General features: G+C 40.2%; 1 protein-coding gene across 1 annotated transcript in view; it reads right to left on the bottom strand.

The window, feature by feature from the left end:
- Adgrv1 (adhesion G protein-coupled receptor V1) overlaps positions 1 to 16,226 on the bottom strand; it is a 550,578-nt gene that overhangs the window by 465,926 nt on the left and 68,426 nt on the right. Inside the window, exons 27-33 of the mRNA XM_057789515.1 lie at positions 14,095 to 14,172; positions 12,613 to 12,752; positions 9,479 to 10,088; positions 6,848 to 7,063; positions 3,306 to 3,521; positions 2,200 to 2,444; positions 859 to 1,040 (exon numbers count right to left, since the gene is read on the bottom strand). Of these exons, the coding sequence (XP_057645498.1) occupies positions 859 to 1,040; positions 2,200 to 2,444; positions 3,306 to 3,521; positions 6,848 to 7,063; positions 9,479 to 10,088; positions 12,613 to 12,752; positions 14,095 to 14,172 (1,687 nt within the window). The remainder of the gene's footprint in view (positions 1 to 858; positions 1,041 to 2,199; positions 2,445 to 3,305; positions 3,522 to 6,847; positions 7,064 to 9,478; positions 10,089 to 12,612; positions 12,753 to 14,094; positions 14,173 to 16,226) is intronic.

The raw sequence follows: 16,226 nt of genomic DNA, 5'->3' as shown, positions 1-16,226 counted from the left end.
ACTAGTACTAAAACAACCACATTCTAATTTCTAAATTATGTTTGTCTTTCAAATTTTTATTTTCTAGTGTCAGCTAGGCTGTCTAGTTTTCAACCAATAATGCTTAATTTTAAGCATGCCATGAAAACATTTGGCAAGGCAGGCAAGTTGTAGCCATTTCGGAATTTCCAAAAATAATTATAAAACTTTAACTATTAGATTTCACTAATAATAATAATAATAATAATAATAATAATAAATAACAATGAGGGCTGGAGAGATGGCTCAGAGGTTAAGAGCACAGACCGCTCTTCCAGAGGTCCTGAGTTTAATTCCTAGCAACCACATGGTGGCTCACAACCATCAGTAATGAGATCTGATGCCCTCTTCTGGCCTGAAGGCATACACACAGGAAGAACCCTGTGTACATACATAATTAATAAATAAGTTTAAAAAATAACAATGACAACAAAATTAAGATATTTAGAGAATTGCAACAATGTTGCAAAAAGTCCCTCAACCCTCTGTGTTCTATTTCTGAAGGAGGACAGTGGACATTGGCTCCCAACAAAAGAAATGAAAGAAAAACAGAACCTAGAACCTACCCTTCATGCATCATCTGAGTTTAAAAACTAGCTGTATTCAAGTTCTAATCAGAACGTGCTACATAGTAAAACAAAAGCACAATGGTATAAGTAATCTTTATTTTATTAACCACACTTCTAATAAAAGTGATTAAGGCTATCAGTACACACAATCCAACTAACATTATAATGTATGGAATGTTACAATGGAAAAAACATGAATCTAAATTGTTTAGTTACTCCAGGAAACCTCCCCAGCCCACACTCCTACAGACACAGCAACCATCACACACACCTTCTCCTGACGGTTATGTTAGCCGAGGAACTTCTCTCCAGAGGCTCTTGGACACGATAAACCGACTGCACGAAGGCTACTGAACCGTAAGGGTTATCGTTGGCAGAGATAGCAATATTTGCCACTCGGTCTAAGCCAACCGTTCCTCCACCGGAGGCATTAGTAAGCTGCACTTGGATAACCTAAAACCAGAGTGAAAACTTCCTTAACAGCATCCCAGTTCGGAAGTAAAACTATGAATGAAGCAAGAAAAATCAAACGCATCCATAAGAACAAAATACAATGAAATACAAATGATTCCAAAGATACTGCCTCAGATACACTCAGAAGCCCACATATAACAAAATAATACACAATCAACTTTTAATAGCAGAGCACAATAATACATAAGAAATACAGGCTGTTGAAATCATCTAGTCTTTAGACAGTCATGGGAATCAGTTTTTAAATCCTGCTAATCATTGTAATAATATGATTTTTATAACCTATGCCTTTCTTATTTAGAAAAAATATTGCAAATCCACTTCAGTGGTAAGTAAATCTGTTCTTGGTTTCCCCTACCATATCTTAATGGTAATTATCAATAAAACTTTAAAAAATCATGATGCCATATAAGTTTCAAAAGAAGAAAAGAAACTATGTTAATGTACTAATGCATGATTAATATTTTTAAAGTGAATAATGGTACAATTTGCCATAAAATAAATGTTACAGATTTCATATGCTATTGAATGGAACTGTTATTAAAAGGAATATGAGATCTAGATTTTAAAAATATTTGAATTTCTTAAGATTATCTATGATCATATGTTATTGATCAATAAACTTATTCTTATCTGTCAAATTGCATGTTCATCATGAGAAATACCAGGGAAATGTTTGCTGTAATAGTGTAATAGAACGGGAGGAGTGAATGTGTGGGAAATCAAAATCTACACTTAGTGTAACTGGCTCCCACTCAGATGGGAGCAGAGATACAAGTCAGAATTACATGAAACAAATATCGCATAATTATGATAGATATACATACATAATCACTTAAGGAAAGTTTCTAAAACACACCATAACTGCACACACAATAACAATCTGGAATTGGCAAGCTGGCCTGTGCACCATGCACCCGTGAACTTGGTAAGAAGCACCTTTAGACTCTCTGAACTCCCTACAGAAATCATGTCGTTGCCATTCTCACAGCAGTTAGCTGCGTGGTCACTATATATGGCAAGGCACAATTTACGTCGTTCTACACTGCTCAGTCCCCAACAACAGTTATCTGTTCTAGCCACTCTGTAAGACAAGCCACAATTTACAACATCGTTCTAGACTAGTCAGTCCTCTCACCTCTTCAATCTCCGGAACGTCGTCAGCCAGGACCTCTAACAACAAGGTTTGAATGGTTTCCCCGGGGGCAAAGGTCACATTACCTGAGACAACTCGCAGGTCGCCAGTAGCAAGCTGTCCATTAATGGTGGCAACCCATTGAACAGAGACATTGCCGAGTGTCCCAGAATTTCGAATTACTGGCAGGCTTACCCTCACTGAGTTAAACTCAGGTTCCTCTACAATAAATTTAGTATTCTGAAAACCTGAAGGGCAGACAGAACAGTTGTTTTTAGGCACCAAGTGAAACCAAGACAATCAAAGACCAAGCTGAGACCACCGAAAGCAGGAATTCTCCCTCCCCTTGGCCCCTAAGCGTCTCAGCAAGAGTGCTGTGATGCAAGGTGAGCAAGACCACCAAGATCTCCCAGAGACTTTTTATTGTGGTAAAAGCAGGTCATAGATGTCTATGGGGCCCATATTTTTGGCTCAGCATGAGTTGAATAAACCCAGTGAGTCCAGCAGCTACTGCAGGGCCAGCCTGAGCTACAAAGGTAGTGGTTATTTTGCTTCCTGGCTGACATTGTGAGGAGAAAGGGCTCAATTTCACCATTTTTCCTACATATACAAAAAGTTAAACAACTCAAATATGAGAGTAAATTTTGCTAATTAATTACTTAAAAGCATTATATAAAAGTAAAAGCTGGACATGGTAGTCCAGGCTTGTCATCCCAGCATTCAGGAGGCTAAAAGGGAGAGTCTCAAGTTCCAAGACAGCCCAGTCATACACAGGTAGCAAGGCATTGTCTCCCAAAGCTCAGAAAGAGGATTCACAGGACACATCTAGGAGCCAGAAGGACACAAATCAAACAGTTTACAACTGTCTCTGTCCCAAAAGGTGATTGATTCCTTTTCATTTCCTAGGTAACCACTAACCTATGCCAGGAATCTTATATATAAGTAATAACATCACACACACACACACACACACACACACACACACACACACAAACACACACACACACACTTAAAAAAAAAAGCCTCGCTCAAATCAATCTTAAATAAAAAAAAAAGGTCATTATCAGTGACTTAGAGAGTAAGAGAGTTAAAGGAATTAAAGTGCTTACCAAACAATCCCCAGGGGTCATCCGAAGCCTCTACAGTAATGACTGCCTCTGTTACAGCCCCCAGTCGGGCGCCTCCTGTGGTCTCATTGAGCAGCTGCACGAGAAACGACTCCTCCAGCTCGGGGTAGATGTCGTTGATGATGTATATTGGCACAGCTTTACTGGTTTCCCCTTCCAGCAGGACAACATCTGAGGAAGCTATACTGTAATCTTCCCCTGCAGGGACAAGAAGAGAGAGGTGAGAGCTCGCTTCAGGAGAAGCATGCTACAGACCTTCATCTCTGACCTGAAATGCCAATGTTTATGTTATAATAAGCATGCCACGTGCTTGGAAAGTGCCGTGTCAAACTTTGTGGACACACATGAAAGACATTTTTGGAGGAGGTTAGCTACATTCACTTGAAAAGTTTTACTTTTCAAACTAGGAAAAGGTGTGTTTGGTAATAGTCATCTTCCTGTACTTTCGAGTCATTTCTTTCTCCTTCATGAAGACGTGTGTCCACACACACCTACATATAATAACATTTTTCTGAGAAATTTGTATTGTATGTATAAGAGCATACAAAAAGCAAGACAATTTTTTTAAAAGATGTGTACAGTGCTATCAGAACAAGCAGAACTAGCATCGTGATCTCAGTGGGAAGACAAGCTGCAGGTGTCCAGGGCTACAGGTGAGCATCCTTACTGACCAGCTAGGGAGGTGTCCGCACAAAGCAGGCTCAATCAGCTGCTGAGGGCTGATTTGGGTAGGGTGCGTCCCGTAGCGCTCCATCACTTCTCACTCATCACCCAGCACTCATCAATGCTCCCTGTCGCTAGGGGCAACCACACATACCAAAGAGATGCTCACCACAAAATCTGCTCATATACACATTCACACTCCTGCTACTGTGAGAGGGTGCTATAAAGGATCTAGCAGGTGTTCTGGGGAAAATCACCCTCTACAAGCTAGGATGACATTATAGAAAGGCCTGACTTCTATCCAGCCATGAAATCATTTTTCTCTATATATAAAATCACCAACTCCAAACACTGTCTTGTCCATGATCCTCAAAAATAAATGAACACATAAGACAATGGCTCCAGAGACCCGTCAACTGAAGAGCCCTGGAAGCCATTTTCTCACTTCCCCCTGTGTGTCTCGGCAATTATCTGCAGTTGGTTGCCTTTCGGGAATATGAAGTCGCAAGGTCTGAGTCCTCCATAGGTGACGCATCTCTTGCTCACCAGAGCTTCTCAATCTATACATACTTTGATTTTACAATCAGTTCTTACAAATTCAAACATTCAGTGTCACAGATGTGAAAATTATTTATCTTTTGTGTCTAAAAAGGCATAAGTATTGGGAGCTGAGGGTGTAGCTCAGCTGGAGATTGCTTGCCTAAGCAGAAGCACAAGGATTTGATTTCCAGCAGTGCATATACCCACTTTGGTGCATACCTATTATGTGAACATTGTAGATGAGAATCAGAAGCTCAAGGCCATCTTTAGCTACATAAGAAGTTTGAAGATAGCTTTGGCCAAACGAAACTCAATCTTTAAAAAAAAATATGTGTATCAAATAACATAAAATATCTTGGAGTAACTCTAAGCAAACAAGTGAAAGAGCTGTTTGACAAAAACTTTTAAAACTTTGAAGAAAGAAATTAAAGAAGACACAAGAAAATGGGAAGATCTCCCATGCTCTTGAGTGGGTAGAACTGACATAATAAAATGGAATTCTTACCAAAAACAATCTATACATTCAATGCAATGTCTATCAAAATCCCAGCAAAATTCTTCACAGACGTCAAAAGAAAAATACTCAACTTCATATGGAAAAACAAAAAACCCAGGCTAGCCAAAGCAATTCTGTACAATAAAGGAACTTCTAGAAACATCCCCATCCCTAAGTTCAAACTCTACTATAGAGCTACAGTAATGAAAATCGCCTGGTATTGTCAAAAAACAGACAGGAGCGCCAATGGAATCGAATCAAAGACCCAGATGTTAATCCATACACTTACGAACACCTGGTTTTTGACAAAGAAGCTAAAAATATAAAATGAAAAAAAGAAATCATATTCACCAAATGATGCTGGCCTTGAAGGGTCCAAGAATAAGAATATAAAAATGTAGGTTCCATAAATAGGAATGTAAAAATAAAGAAATATAAAGATGTAAGCCTAGGAGAATGAGAACCAACTGTCAGCAGCTTTCTCAGCGGTGAAAGATTAACTAGTAACAGTTGGTTACTCCACTTTACAACCCACAGCTCTAATTACAAGGCCTAAGCATCTCTCTGCAAACTGAGAGCCTAACACTCCCAGCCATCCTTGATTAACACAGATATGAGCTGAGTTTTAGGAGACAGATATATGACCTCTGGGTTACACACTGTCCCTGCTATGTAAAACTGGCAGCATCAAACAGGAGAGCACAGAGCTTCAGTAAACACCACCTGGAAGTACCGAGGAAGACAACAGATTAAGTACAAACACTGGTTTAACTGAAAAACTCTGTTAATGAAGATTGTAAAGTAAGGCAACCTGTATTTGAGTTTTCCCTCAAGACTGTAAAAACTCCTTTGTTCAGATGTTATGCCTGGTGCCCCTACTATGAACAGATGGGTTCAGAAACCGCCCTTTGCCACAGCCTTACAAAATCCATCTTTGGCTGTGGTCTCAGCTAGGTGATAAGCTTTTGTGCCCCATGCAGATTTTTTTTTTAATTTCCTGGAATCTGATTCCTGGAATAAAGTTTGCTTCTGGACTTTGGTGGTCTGTCCCCATCTTTCTGCGACCCCCCTGGACTGAACAGCATAACTGAATATCAATATGTAGAAGGATGCAGATAGACCCATATCTATCACCATGCACAAAACTCAAGTCCAAACAGATCAAAGACCTTAACATAAAACCAACCACATTGAACCTCATAGAAGAGAAAGTGGGAGGTACACTTGAATGCATGGGCACAGGAGAACACTTCAGAAAAAAATTATATTGAGTGACCCAGACCCAGACCCAGAAAGATGATATAAAGAGAATAATATGTACTTACTCATAGGTGGCTTTTAAAGCAAAGAAAAACCAGCCTACAATCCACAACCCCAAAGAACCTAGACAACAAAGAGGACCCTAAGAGAAACATACGTGGATCTAACTAGGAAGGAGAAAAAGACAAGGTCTCCTGAGTAAATTGGGAGCATGGGGGTCATGGAGATTGTATAAGGGGTGCAGGGAGGAAGGGATCAAAGCGGAGAAAAATGTCTAATGCAATAAAAACAATTAAAATTGTGTGTGTGTGTAATCTCTCCCTTTTGTCTGTCTCCCCACCCCCATCCCCACCGCCTTTGGTTTTTTGAGTTTCTCTGTAGCTTTGAAGCCTGTCCTGGAATTCGAACTTGACCTTGAACTCACAAAGTGCTGGGCCTCCCAAGTGCTGGAATTAAATGCGTGTGTGAGCACCACAGGTCATCCTATCACATCTTTGAGATACTGTTGCGCACAGACACAGGTCACTCTGAGATACACCAGTACCCCTCCCCCATCTTCTCTTACCGGCAACTGCAGTGATGGGTACAGCTTTAAACTTAACAGAGACATCTGCAAATGCCCCTCCCAATCGAGTCACATTGATAATGGGTCCAACGTGATTTTCTGTTACACGAACAATTGGTGCTGACAGCTGCACCGTTCCAAATGCATCATCGTTGGCAACAATAATGAGATGGGCCACAGTTTCTACCTTGGGCCCAAGGCGTGGGGAATGCGGAACTGAAAGACATAAGAGGCGATACGCGGATCTCAAGACCTGACTGACAGCCATGAGGAATCCCACAGAATTGTTATTCTCGCCCCTGTTTACGGTTTTTAAAGTCTAAATATGTATACCTCTCAGCCTTAATCTGGGCACTAGAAATACAAATCAAAGCTAAAAGTAACTTTCTGCTCTCTTTTAACACATACTCTAGGAATTAAAAGCATTATCAAAGGAACAGTTAGACTGTACAAGTATTTTAATGAGCATTTGACACTGATGATCCAAGTGTGACTCTTGAAGCAACTAATAATATCTTTATGCAAACAATAATGATGTACGCTGATATATCTGAATTGTATACATGCCTTAGGCGGGGTTACCATGGTTAAGATGAAACACGACGACCAAAAGCGACTTGCCGAGGGTTATCTGGCTTACATGCTTTGAGTCACAGTCCAGTGAGGGAAGCTAACGCAGGAACTCAAGCCAGGTGGGAACCTGGTGGTAGGAGCTGATGAGAAGCCATGAAGGAATTCTGCTTCTAGGCCTGCTTCTCGTGGCTTGCTCAGTCTGATTTCTTATAGAACCCAGAACCACCAGCCCAGGATAGCACCACCCACAATAGGCTGGGCCCTTCCCATCAATTACTAATTAAGAAAATGCCCTACAGCTGGATCTTTCAGAGGCATTTTCTCAATTGAGGTTCTCTCCTCTTAGATGACTATGGCTTGTGTCAAATTGACAGAAAGCAAGCCAGCATGATATATTTGATACATTTGTATATATAATTGATATATTTGGATTGCATAAATACATGCGTATACACAGACACATGCACACATGTAAATATACAGATAATGAATTAATGCCATAAAGGAGTTAATGAAATTACCTAAGAGCTTACATAAGTGCCTGTCAGCCATAACCAAGAAACATACTATATTCCTTTCCTCCTCCAGGGGTAAAATCTCAGAAGGCCGTGTGTAATGCCTGCAGCTTTCCACAAGTGGGCACCCTACTTTGAATACTCTTAGACTGCTCACATTCATAAACAATGACTACATTCAATGAAAACCTGCCAGACCTCATACTAGTTTTTGTCTATTAAAATCGGAGCTTGTCTCTCCCTCCCCCTCTCAACTTTGCACTTGACTGTATAACTCCATAAAAAGGTGTGCTGACTCCTTCCCCCATCCCAACAGCGCAAGGGTTCTCAGTGGCCGTTCTGCTAACAAGCACGATCACTGAACGCTTACAATACAGCAGACACTGTTAGTCTTTATGTGTATCACCACATGCAATCCCTCTATGTATTATAAATAAATTATCTACACTCCTATTCTTTCCTAATTATATAAGGAAATGGAGTTGTCGAAGATTATGCCCAACAATTTATTATTGTACATTGGAACAAAGTTATCTGATCTCAACACAGCTCCAAGCCACTGTTACACACAGCCATCCTTTTGGTTTTATTACAATCTCAATAAACTACAAATTGCTTGAAAAACATTATGTGCTTTATAATTCTTACTTAATAAGACTAATTATTTAGTTCTATTTCAACTTCTTTGCTATTATAACCGATCCTATTAATCTATCCTAGAAGAAAAGCAGAGACATTTCTTGACAAAGTTTGAGCCTGAAATCTGTGCACTCACCTATGGTTAGGAAGACTTCTGTCCACCTTATGTGACACCGACCCAGGCAAGGTGAGCACACTGACTGTTGGAAGTTCTTAGTTCTTATGGCAGTGTATTATAACATGCAGATCTTGCTCTTAAATCCTACCCGTGGAGCTCCACAAGTTCTCAGTTCTTACAGTTGAACAGCCCTTTCTCCTCACCTTACACACATTTGCTCGTGAGGAAGTCTGACAGAAGTGGACCATTGTGAAAGAAGCTCACAGTGTGGCCACAAGAACTACATATGGGGTCTTCGGACTCATTGCAGAAGAGTTTGAAGCAACAAAACAATACTAGGTCAGTTACATAACCATCGCACAGAAGTTCTGAAACGTACTTTGGGGACATAACTACTTTTTAAATGTATGATTTCTGAGAAAAAATATGCCCCGTTTTCAGTTGTCTTAACGAAAACCTTTCACTAGTGAGACTTTCAAAGATAGCACTTGGAGCTGAAGAGAGAGCTCAGTGGCTAGGAGACTTGACTTTGGTTCCAGGCACCCCACTGGCCATCTCACAAGCACCTGTAGCTCAGGTGGTGTGCCGCCCTCCTCTGAACACATGTGTTACACATGCGCATACTCGGGCACGCACACACAAACACATGGCATAAAGAGAACTGTTTAAAGGTAGCGTTACTTACCTTTGATCTTTCCTTTCTTATAGAATTTTCTGTTATATAAAATTTAAGTTTTTCATTTTCATAGTCTTACCTCTAAGAATAACACACTAACAGATACTTACTTGGGCGATTCTGTACTCTCTCTACTAAAGTAGAATTGACTAGTTCAACAAACACAGATTCTGACTGTTCCGGTTTGTCATCATCCAGGATTGAAACAGTAATTGTTGCCTCAGTCTGATTAGCTCTGAAAAGAGCCAGTCCAGAAGCTGATATATAGTCTGCTCCTTGACTTGCTCTAGCTAAGTTAGTTGGGAAATAAGGAGGTTTTTCCATATCATCTATAGTTGCATACGAGATCACAACTTCTCCCATGAGGCCTTTCAACCTTATTATCGATAATGTGACATTGTGGGTTGCTTCTTCAACACTAATAGGTCTAGTTTTGTTAGAAAAAATGAAGACCCCATACGGATCATCACTAGCCAAAATTGTCAGTGTGGCATTAGTAAGGACTCCCAGCGAGCCACTGGAGACACTGCGGATCGACACGGTGAGCGCCTTGTCTAGCTCTGGCTCTTCATCTGGCAATATCTCCACAGTGATGCTCGCAGACCTCTGCCCAATCTCAAACGTGATGTTGCCAGAGGTGACGGCGAGATCCCCATGCAGGTCAGAGTCTACGCTCCAATGCAAAGTCACATGCGACAGGGTCCCCTGAGTCCGTGTGACCTAGGAAACATTTAAGCATTAAAAGAGAAGCTGGAAGACTGACTTAACAATAATGTTTAAGTTCCTAATAGTGCCACGAAGAATTTTAAGTTTTCATTAACTTGTTTTTTTTTTTAACTTTCATTTCATTTCCAGTTTTCGAGACTTAAGATCCTTGAAGGTAAAGACATGTACTACCGATCCTTGCACTCCTCAAGGAACCTTAAATATGGAGGGTGTATAAAAAGAGATTATGACATCAGGTGGTGGTGGTGCATGCCTTTAATCCCAGCACTTGGGAGGCAGAGGCAGGTGGATCTCCGTGAGTTCGAGGCCAGCCTGGTCTACAAGAGCTAGTTCCAGGACAGGCTCCAAAGCTACAGAGAAACCCTGTCTCGAAAACCAGAGAGAGAGAGACAGAGAAACAGAGAGATAGAGAGACAGAGAGACAGAGAGAATGGCAGAAACCACACATGACATAAAATGTTCAACTCCCAAGTACATCACAGCTGTTGCCTTCTGTGAATTTATAGCACATATAAACAATTGAATTTTGTTGCTGACAATGTGTTCTATTTGTGTGCACACACAAGATACTCTTTACACCTACTGAAAAAGGTGGAGGAGCCTTTCCTGTAAAGAGTACATCAGTAACATTTTCAGAAAAGTTATTGAGAAGAAATGCTTCAATATTTTAAGAATAAAAAGCTTAAAATTGTTCCAAAGAAATCCTAACTTATTAGTCCTAATAATAATTTTAATTGTACTTAAAATATTATTTTCAACTCAAAATAAAATGAGGCAATAATTCTATTGAGGTATGTTACTTTTTCTTATATTTGGTCCTAAGTTCTTTCTAAAGTTGTTCAATTAATTTCACAGCAGATTTATTCAATTATTTCACACAGAAAAAAAAACTGTGCTTAGGAGTACAGAAGGATATGTTTGCACACCATTCTTCATTGCTACATGAGAAGTGAGGAAGCTGAGTGAGCCCTGAGCTCTGTCGAGTCAGTTAGCAATGTAATCCTTCTCAATGCCTGCTACAACTCAGAAGAACAGTCACAAAACCAAGTATTAGTGGTAATTTTACTATTCACAAATCTTTGGCATTTCCTTTTCTTCTATATGAAGTGGCATAGAACCATTTGGTGATGCAGTTCACTTACAGAAATAACATAAGCCGCTTCCTTCTCAACGCTCACAACCATGCTTTGATGGAGATAAGTTATCTTTGACTCCTAAAGTGATTGATGGATCAGAGTCCTTTTGTCAATCTTGGTTGGATGTACACCAGGAAAAAAACAAAAATTCTCTTAAAAGTAGCTTCCCCGTTTATTTGACTATTTGTTGGTTTGGGGATGCCTTAGTTGATATGGGAAGGTCATATGTCTGTTGCATTCACTGGTTAATAAAGAACTGCCTTGGCCCATTTGATAGGCCAGCCCTTAGGTGGGTGGGGTAGACAGAACAGAATGCTGGGAAGAAGGGAAGTTAGGCAATTGCCATGCCCCTCCTCTCTGGGCCAGATGCCGTGGATCCTGCCACCAGGTCAGACATGCTGAATCTTTCCTGGTAAGACACCACCTCGTGGTGCTACACAGAGTATTAGAAATGGGTTAAGCAAGATATGAGAGTTAGCCAAGAAGAGGCTAGATATAATGGGCCAGGCAGTGTTTAAAAGAATACAGCCTCTGTGTAATTATTTCAAGTGTAAAGCTAACCATGTGGGAGCCAGGCGGGATGAAAAGTAGGCCTGCCCGCAGCTCTTTCTACACTTAGTGAGAGTTCAGGGGACAGAGGATGTCTTTCAGGAGTTGGTTCTTTCCCACCTCCATGGATGTTCAAAGTTTCAACTCAAGTTGTCAGACCTGATGGTAAGTGCCTTTGCCTGAGATTCAGCTATCTCAATAGGCCCAGAAGCAATGTGTTTCTTGTGCTAGGACACTGAGATTTTGAAATGTTTGCTGCCACAGTCTATGTGAACTAATGCAGAAACCTGTGAGACAGAATTAGAGCAAATGTCCACCAGGAAGGGTAATGATTCAAACGCCTCAAGTGAACTGAGAAGCTCTGAGCATACCAAACACAGCATTGTCTACCGCTCCACACTGCAGAACAGACCTGAAGATGGACTCTTCTATCCCCAAAGTCCCCCGCTCCCTTCCTATAAAACCCCAAGACTTCTATGCCACATGCTCATGGTCTCACTTCCACATCCCCAAGGCCCTTCTGTTGTTCTGATTAAAGAACAATTCTGCTTCCTTCCTGAGATGCCTGTCTGCTTTATTTTATTTCCAAGTTGCCTCCATCAATCCAAGGATAATACATTATATTCTCTAAAAGGTAAGGAACCCTCAAAATCACAAAATAAATTTACATGGAAACACAACCACACAGTAACGCTAAATCACTGAGTAGCTATCTGCACTCTTGCTACCCGTAGGCTCACCCTTAACCACTTACACATTAAAGAAAGGGGAAAGCATGTCTTACTAGTATATTACATCATTTTAAGATTAGGAGGGTCTCAGGAAGTACTCACATTTAATACTACAGTACTGTACCCATCCTCTGGTTCAGTTCCACTCACAAAGAGTGACTCGGGGCTGAATTCAAACACCCCATGAGCGTGGTCGGAAGCAGCGATTGTCACCAGAATCTGGGAAGCCACTCCTAGACTAGCTGCATGAACAAATCCCACAAATAGAAAAAAAAAATGTTAATCAGTATTTTACAAACCACCATAAAAGCCAATGAACAACTATTTGAAAAAACGAAAAGGCTTTCCATTCATGAAGCACATGCTAATTGGTTTTAGAAAGAAAGGTGGACACAGATGGTCGCCACGCATCCTCGTGCTTTTACGACCCTTCTCTGCTCTGGCAGCAACCGCTGCTTAAGCACTTGGAGATGAACAGGGAGAATTTGTTTTCCTTTTTCTTCCTCTTTGAAAGCACATTCTCTCACACAAAGCCTTGTGAGGAGGGTCTCCCATGACCATGCTGACCTCTAAAGAACAGGAGCCAAAGCAACTCTTCCCTCACTGGCCCAGCAGCCTCCCTGGGGCTTTAATGCATGTAAATATAGTGTCCTTTGTTTCTAATGTGCATTAACGCTGAGCCTCCTCTTATTACTATAGATGAGTTTCCTTGCATCCCAAGTAATCCATGTCTATAGTGACAAAGATTCTAAAGCCTAAAGATGCATTCAATGTGCTCCTAATTAGCATGTTTATTGTTATTATTACTATTACAATTAATGCCCGAAGGCAAGAAAATGTACAATCCTAAAAGCAACAGTCACAGATACATCAAGATACCTTGATGGGTGTTAGCAGGAGTAGCATGCCCTCCGGGGCCAACACGCAAAGCCTGACATTAGGAAAGAGGGTATCTGAGGGAGAAAAGTGTGATCTTCACAAGGCAGCTATCCTAAAAGTTCTCTGCACACATGAGAAAACAACTAGGGTAAAAAGCTGAGGACCATTTGTATATGAATCTGGGTATATGAATTGTATATGAATTCAAGAGAAACCTCTGTTTAGTGGCAATTAACTAGGAGCTTATTTTCCCTTCATTTCTGATTTTCCTCATCTGTTCTGATCAAATGATACATGTGAAAACTCACATTCCTTACTACACAGAAAATAAGTGGGATGGATTTAACTTGAAAATGCAAACGTTCTATCGATTACTTTACAGGCATTCAAAGCCATGTAAAGTGTTCTCAACAATAATTTGTTTATAATGGCATACAAGCAGAGTTTCCCTTCGTTCAGAATCAGCAAACCCTGTCGGGCCCATGTGGTGAGGGGTGCCTGACCATCAGAAGCAGACAAGAAGGGGTTTTTGTCTCTCTCACTGAGAGAAAAATTTCATAAAGCTGCTGTGCCCGTTAATGAGTTAAAACACACAAAGGATTATTTACTTTCGGAATAGATGACAGTGCGTGGTTAGTATTGCTGTCTTTGAAATGAGAAGCTAAAATAAAAACACTAGTAAGGGACTTTGGGACAGCTGCTTACCATGCGTGTGAATAGGCGAGAAGAAATCCATGTCCCCTTCCCCACTACCACTGCCATCAATCCTAAAGAGTTCAGACACTTCACGAGAGACACACAGAGACAGCCCACACAACACACAGCAACACAAGGAGAAAATTAAGAGCACTTAAAATGTATCAAGTAAAGAAGAAAATGCAGTAATAGCCAGCAAGCATGTACATTCTTCCGCAGACAATAGGTCATTTTGAATGATGATATGTAACATGTACAAAATTACTAAATCTTCCTAGTTTTGGGAAATGCTCCAAATAATTAATTAGTAACTAATATTTTTTCATGTTCAATAATCTAAATAATTTTATTTGGAAATTTTTGCCCTTCACTGCAATTTTAATCCATAGCATTTTTAAATTTTTGATAATACTTGTGTATATAATCATATATTTAGACTTACTAGCCAGCGAAGGTCACTTTGTCAATCACAACCAATTCAAACAAGGGAGATTCATCGAACATTTCCCCATCCACAAATCCAAGCCCCACATTTATCATCCTCAAACATAATTGCCCATCAGACACTGAATTTATGGGAAGAGTCCTAGATCATCAGTTGGAAGTTTTTCTCTTAACCCTGTCCACAAGGGATACCAGTAGTAAACAGTCAACAAAACATTTCACTTCCTCGGTGTCTCAACTTTCTCACCTGCAAAAGGTGCTGGGTTTTACAGAGATCTTGCAAAGTTTAAAAAACATATTTAAAACAATACTCCAAAATATATAATGCCGGAGAATATAGGAGAAGTGTAATAAGTATAAAATAGTTACACATTCATTTCTAATATATCTTATACTCCAGTCATGATTCTTTTTAAATATTTACAAAGAAAGGAAAGGCGTTGAAGACTGAAACGAACAAGCAGAGTAAGAAAAGCAAGCCACATTTACCAATATCCCTGATTGACAGGCCCAGGTTAAGGTCTGTCTTGGTTTTTGTCCTTCCCTCAAAAGAGACTGGAATATGCCAGGCCTGAGAATTTACAACACACCCATGGCCTAAAATCATCTCAGAGACAGAATGGATTGCCAGCAACTATACAGTTCATAACTGCTCCCATACTGTCTAGAAGTCGTAAGAAAGAAATGCAAAGTTCAATGCCACGTATACGTTGATTAGAATCAAACATCTCTGAAGGTCATGGTTAGCATCCCCACTCAACTTTAGGAACCAAACGGTATGGCACACGGAGTGCTCTCTTGACCCACAAGATATTTAGCTCTGCAAACTGTTTCACTTATTGCACAGTTCCTAACAATGAATACAGAGGAAAGTCGATGTCTAGACCACGTTTCCTCCTATCCTCAACTCACTAGTGAAAATTTAATTTATCTATCACTACTTCTTCCTAGAACACCACAAATGAGGATCTATCACCAGTTAGCATATAACTGCATATTCCAAATATGTGAGGAATGTTTCTACATAAACTCTCAAGTATCACTGTAGTGATAAACATCCCAGTTACGTTTAATGATCAAGGAATGGGATGCAGGTCAGTGGTCAATCACTTCCCTGGTATCCATAGGGCCTTGGGACTGATCCCAGAGCTGCGAAATTTTGATGATATTTTTTGAGAGTCTCTACATGCCCTGGGGCCCAAAACAGCAATCCATCTGTCTGTGTCTCCAAAGTGTTCAGATTAAGGGTATGCGACATCACAACTGGCCCTTGATGATTCACTATTACTAATACTACTAACAACCATTCACATTTTCTCTTTCTATTGCCTAAGTATTCTTAAGTGATACAGTCGGCAACTTCAAATAGTGCATGTTAATCTTTTCATTAATGAAACTGCTGGCTTAAAAAGCTGATGTGGCAATGTGAATTTGTCTCTAGACAAAAGAGGTACTTGTACATGAACCTTTCCATTGTATTTTCCCGTTTTAGACGTTCACCAATATGTGGCACTGTTTATTGAGTATGTCTTCTGTTCCCAAGCACTGGTTTGATGCCCCTTTTCTTCATTTAGGTTAAGGAACACAAGAAAGAGGAAATTTGCTTACTTACTCCCAATCTTATTCATACAAAAAGACAATTCTGATGTATTTGTCCTACCTGGACTTTCGGCTCGAAAGCTTCCTATACTATGATT

This window comes from Chionomys nivalis, chromosome 15 (genome assembly GCF_950005125.1).
Source record: "Chionomys nivalis chromosome 15, mChiNiv1.1, whole genome shotgun sequence".
In the NCBI taxonomy this organism is placed as follows: domain Eukaryota; kingdom Metazoa; phylum Chordata; class Mammalia; order Rodentia; family Cricetidae; genus Chionomys; species Chionomys nivalis.
This window is presented reverse-complemented; position numbering and strand designations above follow the sequence as displayed.